Here is a 24,762-nt window from a genome sequence, read left to right on the forward strand (position 1 = left end):
TTCTGCTTCCATATTCAGTCTGGACTGGTTGTTTTCCAGGCCTGCTGCACAGTTGTTGCCCTTTTGCCTATGTTGAGTTATCTGTTTCCCTGATTGCTTATATTTGACTTCTTTTATCTATTGATCTATCGATCTGCCTATCATCTGTCTCATCTATCATCTATCTATCTGTCTATCTATCATCTATCTATCCTCTCTCTCTCTCACTCTCTCACTCTCTCTCTCTTTCTCTTTACATCTTCTAATAGTTTTTAAAGGGAAAAGTCCTCCAGTAACCTTTCTGGGGCAGACTATCTGAATTATGGGAACAGGTTAGGGGAGGTAAGATGAGAATCTCACAGCTCAAGGTATAACCTTTTTACTCCCCTGCAATCAGTCTGCTGCCCATTCTTGTGTCTGGGTCCAGAACTTCTTAGGTCAATTTTTCCAGAAAACAAACCTCTGGTCTGTAGTAAGGGCAAGGGCAGAGTTAGGCTGTGCTCTTTTCCCTCAATGACCAAGATATCTAATTTGCTTTGCTGCTTCTTTCACCTCTTTGCTCTGCTTCAGTTTCCCTTGTTGGCTCCTTATTTTATATATACACAATAAGAATTGATGTCTCCCACATCTCTATCAAAAGCCATGTTCTTGCTCTACAAGCTGGCTCTGGTTATTTCATCTACACCCAGATGCTGACGACTCCCAAACTTCTATCACCAACTGTGTATCCGTCTTTATAGTGTGTATTTCCAAATCAGCTTGTCTAAAAACCATTTTCAATACTGCCCTGTCTTCCTCCAAATCTTCTCCTTCTCTTATTATTCTCCATCTCAACAGGGATATCCTGACCCATTCAGTCTCTCAAGCTAGAAACCTGGTAGCCATCTATGCTTCTCCTTCTCCTTCTGCCCTCATTCAGCAAGCTCTGCTTATTCACTAACATCTCTAGCAGCTGATTCCTCCTCTCCATTTCCCCTACCATGGCCTAAATTGAGGGTTTTAAGTACTTTTCATCTGGGTTACTCTGATACTCTCCTAATTGGTCTTGTAATCTCCAGTCTCAAAACTCTAGGATTCATTTTTCATTCTTGCAGTTTTCCAAAGTGCAAGTTGATCATATCATATCAAATCATATCGTATCATATCATAATCATCTCTATTTGAAAACCCCCCAAAAGTTCCTCATTACTCACAGGATATGATGCTATGTACTTGAGGCACTCTGTGACTGGGCTCTACTTCTCCATTCTTCTGAGCACCTTTCCCTTCCCTTGGCAAGACCCCCACACTCCAGGCTTAAATAATTGCTTGACTGTCAGGCCATGCCACCCTTCCTTGACTTGCTCAATTTGTTCCTTCTCCCTGAATTGCCCTTTCTCCTATTGTTTTTCTTTTGGCAGATGTGTCCTTCTCTGTTCAAAGCCTATTTTATGAACATTACCTCTTCTAGGAAGATAAACAATTATTCAGAATCTATCCTGAGGTTTAAAGGCCTGTCCACTGCTGTAGAAAGTTTGGCACTCACTGTAGATAAACAAAACTAGCAGCTGAAAAATGGCAGAAAGTTGGGCAAGCAAGAGCTATTTCTGATTCCTCTCTTTGCAAGACAAACCAGTGAGAATGACATGGAAGCAGTTAACAAGTCCTGTGTGAGAACACGCAGATAATGAGGTGGCAGAATTACAGAAGTCCAGGTACTGTCATTTTTGGGTGGTGAAAGTTACTTCTATTTCCCTCCAAAGGCACAACAGCAGGTGATGGATGCAAAACAGCCAGGAGTCCTGGACTGGGGAGTTCTCACCTCAGAAGCCACCATGCCTGTGAAGAAAGGGGCCTGAGAGCTTTCCGTGAAGTATAAACACACAGTACATGCATGAGTTATAAATGGCCCTTTCCTCACCCTTTCTGACTCCCCCAGTGGAACACAAAGGCACTTCAAGAATGAGGAGGTTTCAGGGCTTTGTCTCATGCTCCTCAAGTTCATGAAGGACCCTCAAAATAGGATGAGAGGCTCTCATTTTAAAGGACCAAACACCACCAAAAAGCAGGATTTAGATTTAGGATAGATATCAGGGTGAATATCCAGAGAAGAAGGGCTGCTGAAAAATGGACTCGATATCTGAGAGAACTGAAAACTGTGAGACTGGAGCCATACTCTTTTCTACCACCAAAAGGTTGTGTAACCTTTGGCATATCACCCTACCTTGGCCTATGATTTAGCACGGAGCTATAATTTTTTATGATTCTGGCATTCTCCCTTAGAGCCATAATATAATATGCTTCACTATTGTTTAGCAAGCACCTTACAAGATCCTGCTACAATGCTTTTCCTAAGATCTAATGGTTAATTACTTATCTGGTAAAAGTACTTTTGGCCTCTCTACTTCTGCTAATGCTACATATATGCAAAATCACAGAAATGGTTAGAACTGAAGTAGACCTTAGAGATCAAGAGGATAATTATCTATTACTAAAGAAGGCAAACAGCAACAAACCCTTTTAAAAAAAGCCCTGAGGCATACAGATGTCTAACCATCTTATTAATGATAAGACCAGGACCAAAAATCAGTTCTTCAGTTCCTCCTAGTACATTATTCATGATTTCATATGATGAAACTACTTCAGGTGACTAAAGTGTACATGCATACATAGATTGAGACACTCATTGGGTCAAAATAATACTGCTAAATGATTTTGAGCTACTAGGATATTTACATAGAAATTATGTGAAAAAGTTCTTATAATAATATTTTGAATATTGTCCTCATTTAAAAAGTGCAGTGACCTCAGTTTTCACACATAATGTTATTTTGCATGCTATTCTGTGACTAGCCATAGACTTAGAACAACCTAGGTATTTACCATCTGTGTTTAAAAGAGTAGCCACAGCGGCTAACGCTACTACCAACCCATCACAGCTGCTGCCATTAGAGCTTGTGGACAAATGTATAGGATCAAGAATTCACATTGTGATGAAGAGTGATAAGGAAATTGTTGGTACTCTTCTAGGATTTGATGACTTTGTCAATATGGTACTGAAAGATGTCACTGAGTTTGAAATCACACCATAAGGAAGAAAGATTACTAAAATAGACCAGATTTTGCTAAATGGAAATAATATAACAATGCTGGTTCCTGGAGGAGAAGGACCTGAAGTGTGAATGAGTTTCCTTGACTTACGCTAGATTCTGTTTTGTCTTTTAATGACAAGAAAATGGAATTTTTTCCCCCACCTTTTAATGTTTAAATCCCATAAAGCTAAGTTTCCCGTTAAAGGGAAGTGCTTTGAAGGTGTGTACCCATTTTTGTAAGTTAATCATGATTATCCTGGAAAAAGAAGAAAAGAGCTTCTTCTTTGAAGACGAGAATAAACGTGATTTTGGTTAAAAAAAAAAAAAAAAAAAAGGAGAACCTCCGCATGCTTTGCTCAGATACTTTCCTATTTTTCCATTACTTAGTTTTTACTTATAGTTAACGTTACATATGGGAACTAATTCAAATTTGCTTGTATCTGTAAAACAGCAATCTATGCTGGAGATAAGAAATTAGCTTGCCAAAAAAGAATTTATCAGTTATGACTGTGATTATTGGTGACTTCTGCATCTTGGGGAGGTAAGGGGATAATTTGGGCTGATGGTAGAGTGAGAAACCTGCTGGAAGGAAGCAAATAAACTATTAGGTGGTTGAGAACTCCCAAGGGAGTTTGTATTATCTGGTTCAAAAGTTTCCTAGAGCAAATGACAGAACCTATTATCGGAAGTATTTTTAATTAGCTGATCTGAATCCAAAAGACGAATACAAGTCCAAATCAAGAGAGGAAGTTTCTTGAACTTCCTATTTAAAACAGATGTTTTAACAGAACTCTGATTAATTTCTGAATGTGATAATAACAGGATTGAACCCTGAAGCAGTTTATGAAAATGAGAAACTTAAAAGTAAATCATATCTAAGTACTTCTAAAAGGTATGTAGAATGTAGGGCATTTTTGCACTTGACAAGTTTTTCTGAGGCCAGTAGGTTCAAAGCTGATGTTTGGTAGTTGGTCGGGGGAGGGGAAGAATAGCACAGCCCTAACCTGGTACCTCTAGGCAGAGCCCCTGGTGGGTAGGGGGCCATAGAACATGGGAAGCAGGCTATATATAGGCAAATTGATGCAAAATCCAAGAGGACATGTTTTTGTTCTGTAACTTGGTGTACAGCTTCCTGTGGATAAAGCAGTCCTCCTTTGCTGATATAACGTCTTGTTATAAGTTGAATTTCTGGTATGTTTTGTCTTTAGTATGTGAACTTAGAGGCTGGTTTTTAAAGTGATGTGGCCTTATTTGCTAGAGAAGAATTTTTTGTTTGTTTGTTTTTAATTTAGAGCTCAAGTGTTCCTTTGCAGTGTTTGACAGTGTATAAACATGAATTACTTCGGAGGGAGGTATTGGTTTTTTAGGGAGTACATCTTTCCCACTCTACAGCCAAGGAGACCTCCTGGGAGGAAACAGAATTCTGATTTGTTGTGAGGTTGCCTCACTCTGCACTCAGGAGACATTCTCCCCCAAATGTCTCCCCAAATCCTCTCTCATGCATACAGCTTTGGATCTCAAGTCATATGACTGGCTAGTAGTTTTGGGATACCACACAAGGAGGATAAATATTTAGTAAGCTCAGAAATCAAGTGTAATTAGGAATTGATAACATGTTAACTTCCTTTCCAGGAAGTTATCCAATAGCTAGTGTACTAAAAGACTTAATAAAAACCACCATTTCACAATAATGTCATAATAACAAATAATGTATTTAATGTGTTACCTGAAGTTTTTTTTTTTTTTTTTGAGACGGAGTCTCGCTCTGTCACCCAGGCTGGAGTGCTGTGGCCGGATCTCAGCTCACTGCAAGCTCCGCCTCCCGGGTTCACGCCATTCTCCTGCCTCAGCCTCCCGGGTAGCTGGGACTACAGGCGCCGCCACCTCGCCCGGCTAGTTTTTTGTAGTTTTTAGTAGAGACGGGGTTTCACCGTGTTAGCCAGGATGGTCTCGATCTCCTGACCTCGTGATCCGCCCGTCTCGGCCTCCCAAAGTGCTGGGATTACAGGCTTGAGCCACCGCGCCCGGCCACCTGAAGTTTTTTTAAAGAAAAAAAAATCAAGGTAACACTGGAGAGAAACATATAGGGGAAATTGTCTCTAAGTACACTTTATAAGCCACTAATGTCAAAAATATATAAAAAACTCAGTGTCTCATATGTATATGTTCATTGAAATTTAGAGTTTTTTAAACTTTCAATTAGGAAAAAAAGGAAATTATGTTACTAAACATCTTCATATCAGAGGGCCCCAAATTTCAGTGCTTTGCTATTTTGAGTTTGCTGACAGAGGTGGTAAATACCTATGGTCTTTGGTTTCAATCTGCCTATAAAGTGCTCTCCAAATCACTATTGTCAGAAAAGTGGTATCTGTAAGAAGAAAAATTATGGTTGTGCAAAATTGTGATCTGTAAGAAGAAAAGTTATGAAAAATTATACCTGATTTTACTGAGGTTATTTTAGAGGCCCCAAATGACCTATATTTGAATCTTGTTCTGGGATGAAATGAAGACAGTAGGAGATGGAATAAAATTTGCTCACTGAATCTGTAACTTCAATAAGATTTGTAACATTATTTTATTGTACTATATATAAAAAGACAGGAAGAGACTTGGGAAATCAAGTCTCTCTTTTTTTTACACAAAGAATGGCATTAATCCCCAAAGCACTAATTTTTAAAAATGTATTTAATTTTTTTTTTGCTGGCAACATGGACTGCATGTACCTCAGACAATTTGACTGTATAATGAGTTACTTCAAAATGTAACGGCTTAAAGCAATATGTTTTTTTTGAGACTGAATCTCGCTCTGTCGCCTAGGCTGGAGTGCAGTGGTGCCATCTTGGCTCACTGCAACTTCTGCCTCCTGGGTTCAAGCTATTCTCCTGCCTCAGCCTCCAGAGTAACTGGGATTACAGGTGCATGCCACTGTGCCCAACTAATTTCTTGTATTTTTAGTAGAGACGGGGTTTCACCATGTTGGCCAGACTGGTCTTGAACTCCTGACCTCAAGTGATCCACCCGCTTCATCATCCCAAAGTGCTGGGATTACAGGCGTGAGCCACCAAGCCCGGCTTTAAAGCAACATTTTAAAAATTTCTCACAATTTTGTGTATTGGCTGGGTGATTCTTATTTGAGTAAGTTCAGCTGAGACTTGGGGAAAACATAGCTAATAAACAACTATAGATTTAGTAAATCTGTTTAATAAGTTTCAATTAATAGAGCCAATATCATATAGATTTTATTTCACTACCTCTAGAAGTTAAAATGAAGTGTATCTCCACATAAACAACATAATTTGGGGCTTAATTGTATTCGTTTAAATAAAGTTTATGTACATAAATATTAAATACCACCTTTTATTAAAGTACAATTTATATAAGGTAAACTCTTATTTAGCATTATCAAATATTTCTGAGACATTTGATTTAATAACACAATCTGATTAATAGCATTAGCATACACAGCATGCAAGGATTATGAGTTTGCTAATTTAAATACAGTAATTAAATGTTTTGGTCCACCAAGACATTGCTTCTTCTGTGTACGGACCCTTATTACTATGATGGAGATTTTGAAATGCTAGGATTAAGACAAGGCAACTAAGTTGTGCAAAATGCTAGGATTAAGACAAGACAATTCTAAATTGCCTTAATCCTAGTATTTTGTAAATTTCCACTGCTGCACACTGAAGGAGAAAGAAGATATTGTAGTAATACAAAATGTTAACCCTTAAAGGGATTTTTGAGATGCTCTCTAATACCCTTATTTTGTACCGTAGAAGCAAAGGCAAAAGATTTCTGAATTACATCCACAATAAGAACAATTCTGATTTCACTCTTTATCTATGCTTTCTTAAGGGAAGGAAATTGGAGATACTTTAATTTTACCAGGGAGATTTGAGACGTGGGTCTTTTTACTATTTGGAATCTACTGCAAATTTTTTTTTTTAAGTAGTGAGAAACATCATTTTAATTTTGGATGCTAATTTTTAACTACATATTATTTAATTAGTATTTAAATTTTTTTGCCTGAAGATTTTGATATATTTTTAGGCATTTAAAGAGGTTGAAGCTGGAACATTTCAGGCTTCTGGCATAGTACAATATAGTATGTATGTCTTAAGAGCTTCAGAAAACCTTCATAGCTAAATATTCTTAGGTACATAAGACATTCTGTATTCATCTTACTTGGCTTTCTTATCTACCTCAAATTCAAGCCAAAAGGCTGAGGGACAAAAAGGAAATAGCTCCACCTATTGGTCATCATGAGGTAAAGTTAACGACACCAAATTAAGAAAACTTTTTTTTTTTGGCAGATAATCATGCACTGTGTGTAATTACCATGAACCTATAAGTCTATGGCATAATATGATTTAATTAATGTTTACTTATATACTAACTACATAAGTAAAAATAAAACTTAAATACTAGGTACTTGAGATTAATGTGAAAATAATAGGTAGAAATTTCTTCATGTTATTGATAAACCCTGACATAAGTTTCTGTACTCACAACATATACCATATGTTGACAAGGAGGTATTAATAATAAATTTTTCAGGTGAAGAAACTATTTGAGGTTTGAAAATTTTCTTTCCTCTGCTGTGTATAATCTCAGTGATGTTAGGAATCTGTCTCATTTGGTCATACATGTAGTTCCATGCCTACCTAGCACAGTATACAGCCTCAATAAATGAATGAAATGAGTCATACTGATACATGTTCATGAAGGCATAAAGGTTACTATAAAAGAAAAACCAGCTGAATAAATATAAATATTAATTATCCATAATGTGCTGGACTATTGTAATTACTATCTCCATCTAGTTTAAATTTATTTTTATAAGAATAAATTTATATTTTAAAACATATAGGGGGGCCGAGGCAGGCAGATCACGAGGTCAGGAGATTAAGACCATCCTGACTAACACGGTGAAATCCCGTCTCTACTCTCATACAAAAAATTAGCCGGGCATGGTGGCAGACGCCTGTAGTCCCAGCTATTCGGGAGGCTGAGGCAGGAGAATGGCGTGAATCTGGGAGGCAGAGCTTGCAGTGAGCCGAGACTGCGCCACTGCACTCCAGCCTGGGCGACCGAGCGAGACTCAATCTCAAAAAAAAAAATAAATAAATAAATAATAATAAACATATAGTTATGCAAAAAAGAAGCAGAGACAAAAGTGAGTCACCTATATTTATTGACTTCTTAGAAATAATATCTCCTTATTAAAACTCTAATACACACACACACACACACACACACAAAGAAACTGAAGGGGTATAAATATTGTTCGGAACAGAAAGTTTGGCTGGAAGATTAGTTACTTCTAGGAAATAGTCTGGTTTCTCATTATGGGGTTTGTATATAGCAATTACTATCTTTGTTTTCAGTTCTTACCTTGGTTAAAACTGATCTACTGTTGTCAGAACATTAGAGGTAGTTTCTAAAGGGATTTAAGAAATTTCGAGGTAAAGTACATACGCCAATATAAAGACATTGCCCAGAAATAGTAATGCAGGAGCGTCTATTAGCCTCATGTACCAGTTTTTGTTTGTTTTGTTATTTAACATTTATGATCTTTTAGTGAAATGATGTAGCTTGATTCTCAGTTTCAGTTTAATTGAAAATGCCATGTCTTTTTTCTCTTTATAGAAAGCATCATCATTCATCAGTTACGAACGAACTCCAGATGAAATGGTAAACCAAGCACATACTGGCTGTGTGTATGACCTCTGAATCCCTATTGAATGGACAGCCCTCAATCATGACTAAGGTCCTCCATGCTACTGATCACTACTGGAAATATTTTACTACTTCCAGTGATTTTTTTTTTTAAGGATATAATGTGAAAGCTGAAAATGGCCTTGCTGATAATATGAAAATATGTAGCAAGAAAGCAATTCAATCTATGTGCCAAAAGAAATTTCTTTTTGCAAAGCTTTCAGGTCTATGGGCACATGATGTATAACTTATTTTTTATAATACATTTTGTAATGTAATTTTTTTCCTAAAGTGTTTCCCTTTTTCATAGTCTCTGGCACATATATCTACAGAATACACTGTCAGTTCTTCAAAGTGTTGGTATTGTTGCATTCAAAATGGTAACCTATAATTATTTTCTTTTTATCAATTTGTTAATTCTGAAAAAGAGAAAGTACAACTATATTTCCTGAGGTAAATTCAAGAGGTAAAACTTAGAAGCAGGAGATTCTGGAAGAGGTTTTACTATTGCTTGTACAATGCTATGGTTCTGATCATGGTTCAATACTAACAAATAATGCTCTGACTTAAAAGCTTAATTTAAATACTAAAAATCAGTTTCTATAGTTGCTCTTTCTGGTGTTCCGGGCCAAAAACCTTGGATGAATTGATTTTTATATAGAACAAATTCATAAAAGGAGATGTACCAGTTTAACCAGTGAGGGTAATAAGAACAGCTTTGACTGACAGTTCAATTACACTTCTGATTGAATTATTTACTTGTATGTGTAAGACTTATAATAAGGACTGTGAAATAAAGCTAGTTCTCACAATCTAATCCAACCAAAACTTGAATATAAAAACAGACCTAAAATGTCAGTATCTTTTTAAAAAAATAAGACTGGGCACGGTGGGTCATGCCTATAATCCCGGCACTTTGGGAGGCCAAGGTGGGAGAATCGCTTAAGCCCAGAAGTTCAGGATCAGCCTGGGCAACACAGTGAGAGTTACTTAAAAAAAAAAAAAAAAAAAGGTAGCTGGGCCTGGTTGCTCCTGCCTGTAGTCCTAGCTACTTGGGAGGCTGAGGTGGGAGGATCACTTGAGCCCAGGAGATGGAGGCTGCAGTGAGCCATGACTGTGTCACTGCACTCCAGCCTGGGTGACAGAGTGAGACTCGGTCTCAAAGACAAACCCATACACACACACACACAAAAACCCCAAAATCCAGAAAGAAAAAGTAGTACAAGAAATCTCAGGATCGATAACTTTTTTCCCCTTGATTTTGAAAGACTTTCATAACTACAGGTAGGTTAGAGAATATATTCTTTGAAGATAAAAAGCACAACATGCATTACTGAAATCTCAATGTCAGAGCTACTGTTGAATTTAGTTTTATGTGAAAATGTGCATCTAAAGTCCAAACTTGAAACCCTGGTAATATACTTTTTTTTTTTTAAGACTGTTAATATGGACATGTTTTTATTAAGGTCTTTAAAGATAACTTTAAAGATAAATTAGAGTTGACACATCAGTTTCTGAAAGTGGAAATCATTTATCATGTAACTTTACTGAAATTAAAGACAGCATGCTTCCGAGTGTCACAAGGATAACTAAAAGCCACACAAGGAGGACTGCTGGCCCATTTCTCTAGTCCACAGGTTGTGCTCAGCTTTAGAAGCCCACAAATGGGCATCCAAACCGAGTCTCTGGAATAGAAAAATTAATGCTGGATTTCCTCCCCTACCTAATCCTGGAAGGTTTTAAGGTACACCTTGGGAAATTGGCAAATCATTTTCAACATGTAAATTATATTACATGTTAAAATTATTTTTAATTTTTAAAAGTAAAAGAAATGTTACAGTAGGCTTGCCCTAGCTTGAATGATTGTGAAAACATCACATAATCTTCCAGAATTCTGGTTACTAAGAAAACTGGAGTGTGTATGTGTGAAGATTTTTAGAATTGTTACTGGGTTTTGTTTTCTGAAAATGTTGACTGTAATGACATTTTCAATTAGAAAAGTGTTTTAGTTAGACTGTTATATTTTTTGACTCACAGTTAAGTATCCTATTTGCCAATGTTTGTACCTCTGATGGCAAAATTATTCTGATATATTAGATTCGTGTTTGAAGCAAATAACTTTCTCAACTTGTGGGAATTTTATTATACTAATAGTGAAAATGTTAGAGGATAAGATTTTAAATACTTCTTGATTTAAATTAAAATACTATAAGAAATGTATGTATATTTGGATTTGAAGGGTTTTTTTCTCCCTGGATTTATAATGAACTTGGAACTTATAAGAACAATGAGGATGATGGTGCAATTAGAGTCATTTAGACAGATGCAGAGCTTTTTCTGTCCATGCTATGATTAAGTCCTGTGTTTAAACCCAAAAGCAATCTGGGTGACACACGAATAAAATTAATTAGATTAATTTTGAAATAAGAGAATATGCAAAATTAACAACAAAACAAAACCCCAGAAAACACTGATCATCTCCTTATCTAATGAATAAGAAAATAAGATCATAAATAGTCACATCTCAACATGCACATCCATTTGAAAAAACTGCCCTCATATGCAATCCTGGCACAATCCTAGGCTCATAAAATTTCTCTATCTTTCCTTGTAAATAAGTCTCCAATCATCAATCTAAATGAGAATCATTTTTAATGAAATAATTGTAACTGTTTTCTGAAATATAATCATAATCAGTGTTTCTAGTTCAATTGAACTAATCCGTATTTTACCCTTTTCTTTCTGATAAGGGAGTGTTTCATGAGGATATCTTTGGTAGAGATCTTTTCTCAAGTATTTTATAAAATATTCGAGTCTGATGAAGATAGTAGATAAATACACCAGCTGTCAGATGCCTATGATTTTCACAAAATGTGAAGAATTCATTGTATCTTAGGATGACCATAAAAAAATTTATGGTGTGTAATCTCTAAGCATTAATAGAGACAACAACACTACTGCAGTAATACACAGCTACTAAAAATCAGTGGCAGAGCAAGAAAAAATGGTGTATCAGGCAATGTAAAGTTTTTGCCTTTTCTCCTAATGCTGTGGTTGAGTTTTCCTGGAACCGAATTAAAAAAAAAAAAAATAGCAAAAGTAGGGTGTGTTCATGAATCTGATGAGCAACAAGTCTAAAAATAGCAAAAGCGCAAAATGGAAGTTAAAAAAACACGGCTGGCACCGGAGGCATATTTCCTGTTCTTTATCTCCAGTGCTATGCCTCTGCTAAAAATATGAATCACAAAGCAAAAGAAAAAAAGAAAAAAATTGTTGTAATACAATAAAAATCACTATAATAAAAGTTTATAAAAATTGAGAGAGTTTTTTGGAATTGACTTTGGCCTGGTGACCATTAGTATTTTTTTCTTAATTTTTCAGCATTTATTCCATAATGTGATAACAACTGTGTGTGTTACCTAGGGAAAATGCTGTAGATCCATACATTTGAACAGAAATGTTTATAGATGCCATAACATGATACATTTATTTTCCGGTGTCGTTTTTTGTTTATATTATTTAGGGAAATTTTACCGTACCATCATAGATTTTGTTATTTTAATAATGAAGAACTATATTTATTTAATCTAGATTTTGTTTTAAAGTTATCAACTGTTTGCTTCTACAAATAAGGGGTTTATAATGTGGCCTGATATTCTTAGAATTCTTTTAGGTCTAAGGGTTTTCAAAAGCAAAACAACACTGAAAACTTTAAGAAATACATTCTATTTTTGCACCATGTAAAATTCTGTTTCCTTTAAGTTTTATCAAGTACATGAGTTCATTATTTTCCATTGAATCCAAGTGAATTTATGGATATGTACTTATCTTTTATATGAATGTAATAGCTTGCTTTCAGTTCCTCACAGGTCATTGAAATTACTTAACCAATGAAAACATTCTCTGTTACTTCCAAAGTCAATTGTTTATCAAAATCTCACTAGTGTGAGAAAAATAACAAGTGTAATATTAAAGCATTGTGCAATATCTTGAGTTGGAACATAATATTCAGAAAATTAAAATCATTTAAAATGAGTACGCAACCTTCTTTTTATTTAAAATCATTTGCTCTAAAACAGTTTTCATCTCTGCATTTCATATTTTCTTAAAAATATGGTTTCTTTCACTATGGATAGGTAGATGTGGTATAGCAGGGCTGCCAGGATGAGGTATGCTCTTCCTCTGGATTATACCACGGTTTGATTCTTTAGTAAGATGAAAACTTCAAGACACCAAGAAATGGAAACTGGTTAAAGGGTTTCCCTCCCTGCTTTATTCTCACAAACTGCATTGTCAATCAACATTCAGATGTTACTCCGCAGCTGCTGCTGTCATCTAAAGGTAGATCACTCAGTAGAGCAAAGGCTCCTGAGGCTTTGCCTGCAGTCCACAGCTCAGTATCTACAGAGGCAGTTGGGTCATGGTTTTTGCAAAGTGGGATGTGGGTGAGAGTGGGGTTGTGTTCTGACCTCCTTTATTTTTATCAGCCTGTGCCAGAAATAGGGATCTATAGCTACATCCAATCCTAACTTATCTTTGCCTTATTTGAAACAAGGGAATGGGTTTCTCTTATTAAATAATAAAAACATTAGTTTATTAATTCCTGCTAGGAAGTAGCCTTTTCCTATCCTTCCTTAAACTGCCCTGTCTCCCTTTCCCTGTTATTCAAGGACCTTTTCCATGACCACAGCTGCATTCTTTTTTGGCCATTCTGGTTTTCAGCGCACAGTTCTTTTTTCTCCTTGATAGCAAGGCAGGTTTAGTCAAAATAACAGGGTGTTTTGTAGGCACCTAATAATTGACTCCTAACCCCAGAGAATTTCTCCTTTGGGAGCAATACCTCAGTCAGGGTATTCTGTGCCAAATCTTCCTCACCAAATTATTCTGGCTGCTGATGCTTTCCTTGCAGAAATTTCTGTGCCCACGGAAGGTTTCAGAGGCAGATCATCTGGATTACATAAGAAAAGACCTTCAGTAATCACTGATTCTAAGGGAAGGTATGCCTTTGAAAAGACAAGAGTTTCATCAGGCCTCAAGATGGTTTATACTGCTTTATTGAGAGAAGTGGGCTCATTTTTGCTTCACAAAGGGGCATGTATTGGTGCCCACGTGGAGCATTGACACAAGCAGGCGGTGGGACAACAAACTGATTATCTCCCAGAAATGGAGGGCACCAGAGACATCTGTCTGCATGGTCACCATAATCTGCTGAGATCTTGCTTCAGGAAAAGAACATGATCACCCAGAGTACACAGTCTTGCTTAGCATTTATAGTACATGCAATATTAGCATAAGGCTCTCTTTTCTCTATTCTCCTACGTGGAGAACCACAATGTAACTCTGACCTTATTTCCAATTTCCTCACAGTTTAGTTTTTGACATCATAAGGGGACAACATGTGGTACCTCCTCAGTGCTCCTACAACCCCTTGAACACACATCTTGTGTGACACTGACTTCATTATATAATATTTCAGTTGTCAGCAAGTTGTCTCTCCCACTAAAATGTGGGTTCATTGAGAGTAGGTCAGGTCAGTTCAACAAGATTTATCAAGTACCTTTTATGGCCTAGGCACTTTGCCAGGTGTTGGAGATGTAGAAATGCATAAAAACAGTCTCTGACCTTGAGGAACTCATTTATATCTGGTAACAAAGACAGACGTAAACAGATAGTTTTCAATACTACACAGTAAGTGCAAGGACAGACATCATATATACGTTACCTTGAGCTCTGAAAGCAGCTGTTAACTCCACCAAAGGGGTCAAAGAAGTATTCCTCAAAATGGCTGCTGACCTGAATCTTGAAGGATGAGTGGGGATTAGCTAGCAAAGCAGTTTCAGTGGAGGTGAGGTGTGAAGTCAGAGAGCAGTGGGTTGCTGAGTGACTGGGTTAAGGAAGCAAAGACAGCGAGTGCAGATTTATCCTCCCAGAAGATTCAGTGACAATACAAATGATGTTGTGAAACAGTCTGTTGAACCTATCTTGTGCCTCATGGTGTGCTGGTCAGAGGGAAACCCTTGGTATTCGCCTTTGTTGTCATAAATATTTAGTGCTATTGACAAAATATCCTTCCTGCCTGCCTGCCTTTGTTGTCATAAATATTTAGTGCTGACAAAATATCCTTTCCCCTCCCTTCTTTCCTTCCTTCCTTCCTTCCTTCCTCCCTCCCTTCCTCCCTTTTTTTTTGAGTGCAGGCTGGAGTGCAGTGGCGCAATCTCGGCTCACTGCAACCTCCATCTCCTGGGTTCAAGCGATTCTCCTGCCTCAGCTTCCTGAGTAGCTGGGACTACAGGCGCCCGCCACCACACCCGGCTAATTTTTTGTATTTTTAGTAGAGACGGGGTTTCACCGTTTTAGCCAGGATGGTCTCGATCTCCTGATCTTGTGATCTGCCTGCCTCAGCCTCCCAAAATGTTGGGATTACTGGCATGAGCCACCAGGCCTGGCCCAATGTTTGATTTCTGAGGCTCAACAAAAGCCGACTTTCACATTTAAGTCCATTTTGTGAAGATACTTCATGAATATGTTGGAGTTATTTTAATGACTCAAGTGACTCAAGTGTTAAAAAAAAAAAATCATGATGAAATGAAATCCCTCTCACGCTGGCTTTCTAAAACTTGGAAAAATAGGAAAGTATAAATTTAAATCAAATCTAAAAATGATACAAACATATAATTTATAAAGAATTAACGTTTTTAGGCTGGGTGCGGTGGCTCATGCCTGTAATTCCAGCACTTTGGGAGGCCGAGGTAGGCGGATCACCTGAGGTCAGGGGTTTGAGAGCAGCCTGGACAACATAGAGAAACCCCGTCTCTACTAAAAATACAAAAATTAACTGGGCATGGTGGTGGGCACCTGTAATCCCAGCTACTCGGGAGGCTGAGGCAGGAGAATTGCTTGAACCCAGGAGGCAGAGGTAGCAATGAGCCGAGATTGTGCCATTGTACTCCAACCTGGGCGACAGAGCAAGACTCCGTCTCAAAAAAAAAAAAAAAAAGAATTAACATTTAAAAAATATCTACTTTCCTGTATCTCTTGACGATTCTCTTGGTGTAAACTAAGCCTCTTTCCTCCTCTGTTCCCCTTTTTAAAGAAATTAACTGCTATACGCGTAACAGATGTCAGTTTGCTGTTAACCTAGAGATGGCAACATCATATTTGAAAAAAAGACCTTATCTATAATTGATGGCACCTAATGAAAAAATACGTGCCATGGGGATGTAATCAACTGAGAGATTCTATGCAGTAGAAGTTATGAAGTCTGAAGTCTTTTGAGAATTACATTATTTAATTTAAAGTATATAATCGGCTGGGCACGCCTGTAATCCCAGCACTTTGGGAAGCCAAGGCGGGTGGAGCACCTGAGCTCAGGAGTTCGAGACCAGCTTGGGTAACATGGCAAAACCATGTCTCTACCAAAAATACAAAAATTTAGTTGGCTGTGGTGGCACATACCTGTGGTCCCACGTACTTGGCAGGCTGAGGTTGGAGAATCGCTTGAGCCTGGGAGGTGGAGGTTGCAGTGAGCCACTGCAGTCCCACCTGGGTGATAGACAGTGCCTCAAGAAAACAAAAAACCAAAATCAAAAAGTATGGAATTGTGAGAAATGAAGCCTTATTTCCATCCAAAACAAAGTTCTTAGGCTGTCTACTAAAGTATTTTGGTGTAATTGCTCTTTCCTCTAATGACACTAACCATTAAAATATCTTGTTAGACTCGTATTTCTGATTACTGACTGGCTATTCAAGAACTTGCAAAATTTTCTATCACAACACCAATGACCTCAGGCTAATCAGTCAATCTCTCAGTGTGAGAACAAAGGGAGTTTCTTAAATATCTAACTGAAAGTATTCAATAAGTACACCACATAAAAATCAGGAAAAGGTCAATTTTAAAAAGTAATTTTTAAAACCCAGTTTGAATCAATATCTGATGCAATAAATACAGGAAATGAAGTTTTTTTATTTTTATTTTTATTTTTATTTTTTTGAGATGGAGTCTCACTCTGCCGCCCAGGCTGGAGTGCAGTGGCTGGATCTCAGCTCTCTGCAAGCTCCGACTCCCGGGTTCATGCCATTCTCCTGCCTCAGCCTCCCGAGTAGCCACGTCGCCCGGCTAGTTTTTTGTATTTTTAGTAGAGACGGGTTTCGCCATGTTAGCCAGGATGGTCTTGATCTCCTGACCTCATGATCCGCCCATCTCGGCCTCCCAAAGTGCTGGGATTACAGGCTTGAGCCACCGCGCCCGGCCGAAATGAAGTTTATTATACAATTTCTACATCACCCTTTCTCCTAAAAGTCCTCTGAGATAATTAAAAATGAACATTTTGCAGTTCCACCAAGCTGCCATGGTCAACTGAAAAGGAAAAGATATTTTTGTTGTTGTTGTTCCTGCAAAAATATGACCCAGCCACTGAAAATAATTCAAACCATTTCCAGTCAGTCACTAAGAACTTTCTCTGAAACTCATGATGGTAAAAACTATGACACATTTCTCGGCCCTCTTCAACTTTTTAAAATATCCTTGTTACAGATGTGAATGAAATGGTTTGAATATGGTTAGAAGCTAGAGAGCTACAGCAGCACCAAACATAAAAGGAACCCAACAATCAAATTTGTGTGGCAAATCTACTTTGGTTAGGCAGTGAAAAGACCAGTTGCAGTTTCCTCTTCCTTGTTCCCAGAGATACCCAATAGTTACTCTTCTGTATTTTTTCTTAGATGTTTCTGGTTACTGAATTCAGTGGCACAACACAGCAATTGAACTAAAAAAGGAAAATTCTATAAAACTTCCCATCCAAAGGCTAAATATGTACACCTTTTCAGATTGTTGGGCTTGCATCTGTTCTATCATTTTGGATTCACTTTTGTATTGGGGCTCGTGCACTGACTGCATACTTAGAATGTTAATCTGACAGCATTAATAAATGTCATTTAGCCACACAAATTCCACTTTTACCAAGAATCAGCACATGAACAATCATTTGAACAATATAAGTGTAATCTAAATGTATCAACATACATACACACAAACACACACCAGTCGCTCCTAGCAATCAGTTTGAAAATGTGTAAATGGTAAACCATTGTGAGAACTATTCTCTTCTGTTGCCCTAGAAATGCTGAATGATACTTTCTTTTGAAAATTCCTACTTCAGCAGATTAAATGAAAAACCACCTAGTAAGGACTATCATAAAATAATGTGACCAAGAAAATCACAAAATTGTGAGTCCCCTGAGATAATAATGTGGAGCTGAAAAAAACGTTTCAGTTGGTTAAAGATGCATATTGTGGTGGCAGAATACAGTAGTAGAAAATGAAATGGAGGGATATCAAGACATCTGGAAAAGCAATTTCATCCATCTGGACCTCATCTAAAAATGTAAGTTTTAGAGAAGAATCTCAGGAGGTTTCAGTTCTATAAATGTTTCAGTCAAAATGGAATTTCTAATAAAAAAAGAGACAAGGGATTAACTCATTTTCCTATGAACAAACAAAAATAAAGAAAAAGGAAGCAGATAAATACATCACAATCACTCAGGTCACTAGAACAAAACCAAAAAATGAAGGTAAAATGACCATTTATACAGAGTGCTGGAATAGCAGAATATTAAAAAAAGGATCAAATTTAGTGGGCATGATGATATAGGCAGAAATGGGGAGGAAAAACCTGCCTTATATGTACTTTTGCAATATGCCCATATTTTGGCATACATTTTTACCAACAGAACTTAGCAAAATAAAAGGATTCCATGGCTTCTCCATTAACTGTGATAGATTGTTTTCCATCTGAGCCTGGGGTTGAAGGTAAACTTAACAGATCAAAACAAAATATAGACCTAAGTATGTCAGCAGTGCTAAGAATTTGAGCATGAATGTCATGTAAGAGCAAACCCAAGCAAGTCAGTTATTAGAGGGCAACAAGCATTGTATCACTCTAAACTCTGCCTAGTAAATATGTGATTGGCTCACATTTTTTAGACTTGTCATTTTGAAAATAATTTTAACTGTAAATTTTTTTTTTTTTTTTTGAGATGGAGTTTCACTCTTGTTGCCTAGGCTGGAGTGTAATGGCGGATCTCGGACTCACTGCAACCTCTGCCTCCCGGGTTCAAGTGATTCTCCTGCCTCAGCCTCCCAAGTAGCTGGGATTACAAGCCCGGCCACCACACTCGGCTAATTTTGTATTTTTAGTAAAGACGGGGTTTCATCATGTTGGCCAGGCTAGTCTCGAACTCCTGACCTCAGGTGATCCACCCGCCTCAGCCTCCCAAAGTGTTGGGATTACAGATGTGAGCCACGGTGCCCAGCCTAATTGTAAATTATGAGGACCAAGCACTCCTTATTTTCTCTTTCCTCAGTTTAACTTCTTTAAGGCATTACTGCAGACTAAGCCTAAAAGTAATTTGTTTTCAAACGATGTGACTTAATCTCTGGCCTGGATTTCAAACATGTCAGTATAATGTGGATTGTATATAATTGTTTAAATTTTACAAATAACATACGCCTATTATAGAAATTTTGGAAAATACAGAAAAGTGCAAAGAAACAGAAAAAAAAAAATCCTCCATCCGGTCAACAGAGTTACCATTATTCACTTTTTAGTTCCGCTCTATATTATACTTCTACAGTCGCTACACTACTCTAATATCCTGACTTAGTCACCTTTTACATCACGAGTATTTCCTTGGGTCATTAAATACCTGGCACTTTTAAAGTGTTTACGGGGTATCTCATTTTGCAGTAATGCTATATGTCCTGGTTTTTACAACAGTAAGAGAAAAAGCTACAGCCTATTACAAAACACTTCCTATATCAATACGCAAAAGAGAAAGGCGGACACAGAAAAGGGGAAAAGTGACGTGAGAATCAGCAACAGAGGAAAAATAAGTGAGAATCGCTTAATTAGAGGCAAGATAATAGGGCTAAGTCACATTATTGATTCTTGACTTTAGGACAAAAGGGGTACATGTCACGCACCTCTGTTCCAAGTTTATACTTGCACCATGAATGGCGATTTATTTAATTAAAGTTGCTGTTTTACAACCTAAGCAAATACTGCTAATTCTCCCCCGACTCAATCCCCCTTGAGGCTGCCTTTTAAATGCTCCCACTCCCTTCAGAGAAAGCCTCGAGGTAAAAAGAAAAACCTGTCTGGCAATCCAGACCTGCAGTCGCCACGATAACCAGAGTAGCAGGCAGGTGTGTGCTAACTAAAGTCACGGCCAAAAGAGCGAAGATACGCCTACAGCGCAGGCGCGGAATCCCCGTAGTTCTAGGGCCGCGCATGCGCCAACGTAGCTTCGCGATCGGGTGGCTGAGCCAGTCACAGGACAGATGATCAGGGTGCGTCCGCCTTTTCCTTCCCCCTTCTCTCCTCCTCCCCTTTCCCCTCCCCTTGTCCCTCCTTCTTCTCCCTCCTCCCTCTCTCCCTCCCTCTGGCGTCTCCAGCCGACTTTCGCTTCCTGTCAGCGGCCTTTGGCGGAAGAGTGTCCCGCCTCTTCCGCCTTACAGCGGAGGCGTCTGTGGCGGTGGCGCAGGTGGCGGCAGCGGCGGCGGCAGTGGCCCTCGAGCGGTTCCTGTCAGGGTCAGCCGGCGGGCTCCCTGGGTGGTCCACCTGCAAGTCGCGAAGCGGTGCCCCGGGGATCGATGGCGATGAACTATAACGCGAAGGATGAAGTGGACGGTGGGCCCCCTTGTGCTCCGGGGGGCACCGCGAAGACTCGGAGACCGGATAACACGGCCTTCAAACAGCAACGGCTTCCAGCTTGGCAGCCCATCCTTACGGCTGGCACGGTGCTACCAATTTTCTTCATCATCGGCCTCATCTTCATTCCCATTGGCATTGGCATCTTTGTCACCTCCAACAACATCCGCGAGATCGAGGTAAGGGGAGGGAGCTGTGGTGGGAGTTGGCGTTGCTCGGGAGGACGGTCCTACGCGCCCGCCCCACTCCTTTCCCAGCGCCCTGAAGCCAGTTGACAGGCGGACCCCGCGCCGCCCCCACCCTCTTCCATCTGTTCCTCTGTTTTTTCTTTCTCTTTCTGCGGATTTCCTGAATTTGCAGCTTTGTCCTAGCTTTGTCTTGCGATTTACGAAAGAGCAAATCGACAGAATGAGCTGAGACGGAATGAATGTTTAATGCAGAAGATGGGTCAGGTGGAGAACGCTTCTTCAGTAGGCGGTTTGTGTGGTTCTATGGGGGATTAGCGGGGGTTGTTCACGGAGGTAAAAAGAGAAGTGGGGGTGGGGGGCAATTGTAGCTAGGTAGATGCAACCCTGAGTGAATTGACAGGGTCAAAAGTGTCATTACCTTTGTGGGCATTATCCGAAGACGCAGAGATGAACACCTTGGCCATTGCTGGGAAAAGAACCAGAGTCGTAGAGGTATTGACGATTCTAATGTAAAGAAGCTGTCGCATGTTATCAGGCCACGTATGAGGACTTACGACAAATGTGCATAGTATTTTTCATTTTGAGCTAATTCGATATTTTCAGTTGTAGGGCAAGATACACAGGAAAGATAACCTGAAACTTCAATTCTGGTTTTGCTTTTAGGCAAATGGGCCCTACATTTGCTGGTCTTTTTTTTTTTTTTTTGACATAAAGAGCCAGTGACCACATTCACGGCGTAAGTTGTCCACTGTCTACCAAACATTTTACTGATACTAACTTTGCTGAGTATGTAAGACATGACAGGAAAACTTGGGGAAACATTTCTTTGTCAGAAGCACAGTATCTTATCTGTAGGGGTGAAGATGGTTGATAGTACGCTGTATTAATATATACTGTATAGGTGTCCAGTATTAAGCATCTCTCATCTTTTCTTGCATATCTGAGAATGTTGTTGTTTTCTAAATCTATTTGAAAGGGCAGGAACTAATAAGAAGTTCTCTTGATTTCTTCTGTTCTATTTATACACACACACACATTTTAATAAATATACTTACGTATGTGATTTAATGGGACTTTGAGAGTAATTTTATTTTTAACTACTGAAATAGGGATGGGGTTCCAGTTTAATTTGCAGTGTTCTCTCTAAAAGCAAGATTGGTGTGTTTTGTAATTCTACAGTGCTTACTTCAGTGTTGATGACAGTAATAAGAATAGTATCTATAGCATAACTAGTTTAAAATTTTTTACTAAAAATTCATTCTCAATTTAATAAAGAGTTACAGTATTTTTTTTCAGCATGTGTTTTAGTTTATCACCTTAATCTCCCTAATAATCCTGCAAATGTAGTACTTCTTGTTCTAACCATACTAGGATCACACATTATATTAGTATATGGGCAAAGTCGTGTCATGCAAGGAACATGGGCATTGGCTGGGGTCAGGCAGAGCTGGTTTTAAATTCCAGCTCAGCTACTAACCAGCTCAGTTTCTTGGAAAATTTCCTTAATCTGTCTGAGCTTCAGTTTCCTGCAAAATAGGTAGAATAATTCATATCTTCTAAGGTGTGAGAATTAGAAGCAATGTAAATAAGATGTCTGGCACTAGGGATCTGTCTCCTGATCCTTAATCAGGAGATGAGAAATAGAGAGGTTGAGATTTGACAGTAAACTAGTTAAGAGTATTGTAAAAAAATGAGACAGAAACTCAGGTGTCTTGATTCCCAGCTTTAAGCTTTCACCCTACACTAAGATCCTTACTGCAATGTTAGTAAAGTAGAAGAAAATAATTTAACATCTGAAATTTGAATGATTTTATTTAAACTTCTTAAGATAATAAGATGAAAATAGCAATAATTTGGAATTGTATATAAGTTAGTATTTTCAGAGCTCAACTTCCATTAATATTTACCATAGTATAAAAATAAATGTTTACCTTTTCTTAAAATCTTTGGGTTTTGGAGTAAAATAAGGTTCTTCACACTAAGTAGTAGACAAAATAGAAATTTTTCAAATAGCTCTCATGTGTAATTCTGATTTCAAGTTGCCTGAAGAATCTGCTGCAGCTTAGCCTGGTTAAAACGGGTACTGAAGAGTCAGGGAATTAGGGTTGAAATCCCACCTCTGTCACTCTGTACTTTGTGATCTTAGGTATAATTTTGAGTCCAGTTTCTTTACTTGAAGAACCAAAAGATTCAGATTAAACTGCCTCTAAGACGCTGTTCAACTCTAAAATTCTATGATTTCCAATTCAAATGTGATTTTTAAAAAGCTGGATGTGTTTAAACTGTATTGCCTTTGGAGCAAGAGGAAATGAAAACTAAGAATAATTGGGAATTTTTAACTGACACTGACATACAGTTGTGCAGACAGAATCCACATAATGTATTTTTAAAGTTTGGATGCTGGATATATAGAGAAATGCTTCTGAATTGTGTCTGGAGATATTAGAAAAACCTACGGAGATTCCCCAAACACACATACTTGTTTCCTGCTTGTTCTCTACTCTGTTAGCCACTAGTTGTAATTGGGTAATAAGAAGTTCTTACCAACATTCACTTTCATACTGTAAGTTACTCACACTTTATTTTTTGTTTAAGAAAATCTTCATTGCTATATTAGTTCAAATTACTAGGGCAAAGGAGACTTGTCAAATCCAAATGCTTTTGTAATATAGTTTAAAGTGCCAAAATCAAAAACTTTTTCAAGTATAAAATCACTGGATTTTTCTCATTCCTGCAGAAATGTTACACTAAAAATTATTACTTTTGAAAAGTGTCTTGGATACCCCTGGAAAAAGATATTTTCACATTTTAATGGTTACATTTGGTAGCAGATTTCCTCTACTTGTTAGGTTTATGTATCTTGTTTAGTTGGTTTTTAGATTTTCAATAATCTAAATAAAATGAGGCTAATAGAAAATCATAATTCATCGTTCATGAGAACATATTTTAAATATTTAATATCTTCATTTATTATTAGGAGCAAGGAATGAGGATTTCCTTTAATTCGGCAGTTGTGAGTCAGGCACATCTTTCAAAGGCACTGATTTTCTAGTCTAGGGCCCTTGTTGGTGAGACTGAGATACAGAGGTTACTTGAAAAATAGTGAGATTATTCTTAACTTTTGTAAAAGTATTTATCAGTGTGAAGTTACATAGTTTTAAATTTATGATTAAAGTCAGATTAGGTTGTTATTCAGATTAAATTTAAAAACTAAACATTTACTTCAAGTTAGTGTTGCCAAAAGCATTCAAGGTACATTTTCATGAAACCTTAGTGAATTAACTCCCCATTCCCCACGTTTAATAAACTCAACTTTCTTCTTCACCTTATTATTTTATTGCCCTCGATTATTTAATCCTGATTATTTGCTGTTGTCCTAGTTTCTCATAAAAATTTTTATGTATGTTTTTACTCCTAAATTGAATTATTAGATTATAAGATTTTTAAGGAGATTAAATTTCTCATCTGTATTTAGTAATCTTTGTTTTACTTAGCCTTTAGCTAAGAGTCAGGGAAGAATAAGTTTCTTTGTATAAATGATTGTTAAAGATTAGGCACTTTTATGTTAAAAAGTTTGAAGTTTTAATATTCAAGTTGATTTTAGTTACTTAGAAGCCAACTTTTGGAAATTAAGGTTTGTGGTGTTGGTGTTTTAACTTGTTTCTCAAGTAATGTTAGTACTAAGAGCAAGGAATGCGAAAGTAAATATGGCCAGCTGGAATATTTTACATGGCCCAGGAGCATTTTACAGATGAACATTTGTAATTGATTTGATGATAGGAGAGCACTAACTTTGAATCCCAATTATGAGAAATGTTTCCTCCAAAGTTTCCATTCTTCGCATTAGTATTAGTAGACATATGTTACCAAAAAATTGTACATATTATTGATGCATTTTGAATTTTATCAATAAAAATTGTTGCAAATTTGTTTTCTTTCTTGTTGCATAAGAACCTACACACCTGATATCCTGGTCCATGCTTCTGGGTCCGCAAAGCCTGATGTATTTACTTTCTGGCCTCATACAGAAAAAAATTGCCTGCCCCTGACTTGGAGTTTTAATGAATCATACCACCAAAGTTAGCATTTGCGACA

The 24,762-nt window shown here is 37.7% G+C and overlaps 2 protein-coding genes, 1 long non-coding RNA gene and 1 pseudogene across 4 annotated transcripts in view; 3 read left to right on the forward strand and 1 right to left on the reverse strand.

The window, feature by feature from the left end:
• FILIP1 (filamin A interacting protein 1) overlaps nt 1–9,765 on the forward strand; it is a 200,223-nt gene extending 190,458 nt beyond the window's left edge. The window contains exon 7 of the mRNA XM_011942940.1: nt 8,703–9,765. Coding sequence (XP_011798330.1) covers nt 8,703–8,743 — 41 coding nt within the window. The 3' untranslated portion in view covers nt 8,744–9,765. The remainder of the gene's footprint in view (nt 1–8,702) is intronic.
• On the forward strand, nt 1,646–3,368 carry LOC105512489 (annotated as a pseudogene).
• A 3,035-nt stretch (nt 9,766–12,800) lies between the features above and the next one.
• On the reverse strand, nt 12,801–20,049 carry LOC105512477. The gene is made up of 3 exons (XR_001001859.1): nt 19,753–20,049; nt 14,329–14,413; nt 12,801–13,719 (listed from the first exon to the last, which is right to left on the reverse strand). It is a non-coding gene; the product is annotated as an uncharacterized LOC105512477 (long non-coding RNA).
• Nucleotides 20,050–20,075: 26 nt separating this feature from the next.
• The window catches only part of TMEM30A (transmembrane protein 30A), a 32,934-nt gene continuing 28,247 nt past the window's right edge, over nt 20,076–24,762 (forward strand). For both annotated transcript variants that reach the window (XM_011942941.1, XM_011942944.1), the window contains exon 1: nt 20,076–20,658. In XM_011942941.1, the coding sequence (XP_011798331.1) occupies nt 20,110–20,658 (549 nt within the window). In that variant the 5' untranslated portion in view covers nt 20,076–20,109. The remainder of the gene's footprint in view (nt 20,659–24,762) is intronic.

Source organism: Colobus angolensis, unplaced genomic scaffold, assembly GCF_000951035.1.
Source record: "Colobus angolensis palliatus isolate OR3802 unplaced genomic scaffold, Cang.pa_1.0 Scaffold213, whole genome shotgun sequence".
NCBI lineage: Eukaryota > Metazoa > Chordata > Mammalia > Primates > Cercopithecidae > Colobus > Colobus angolensis.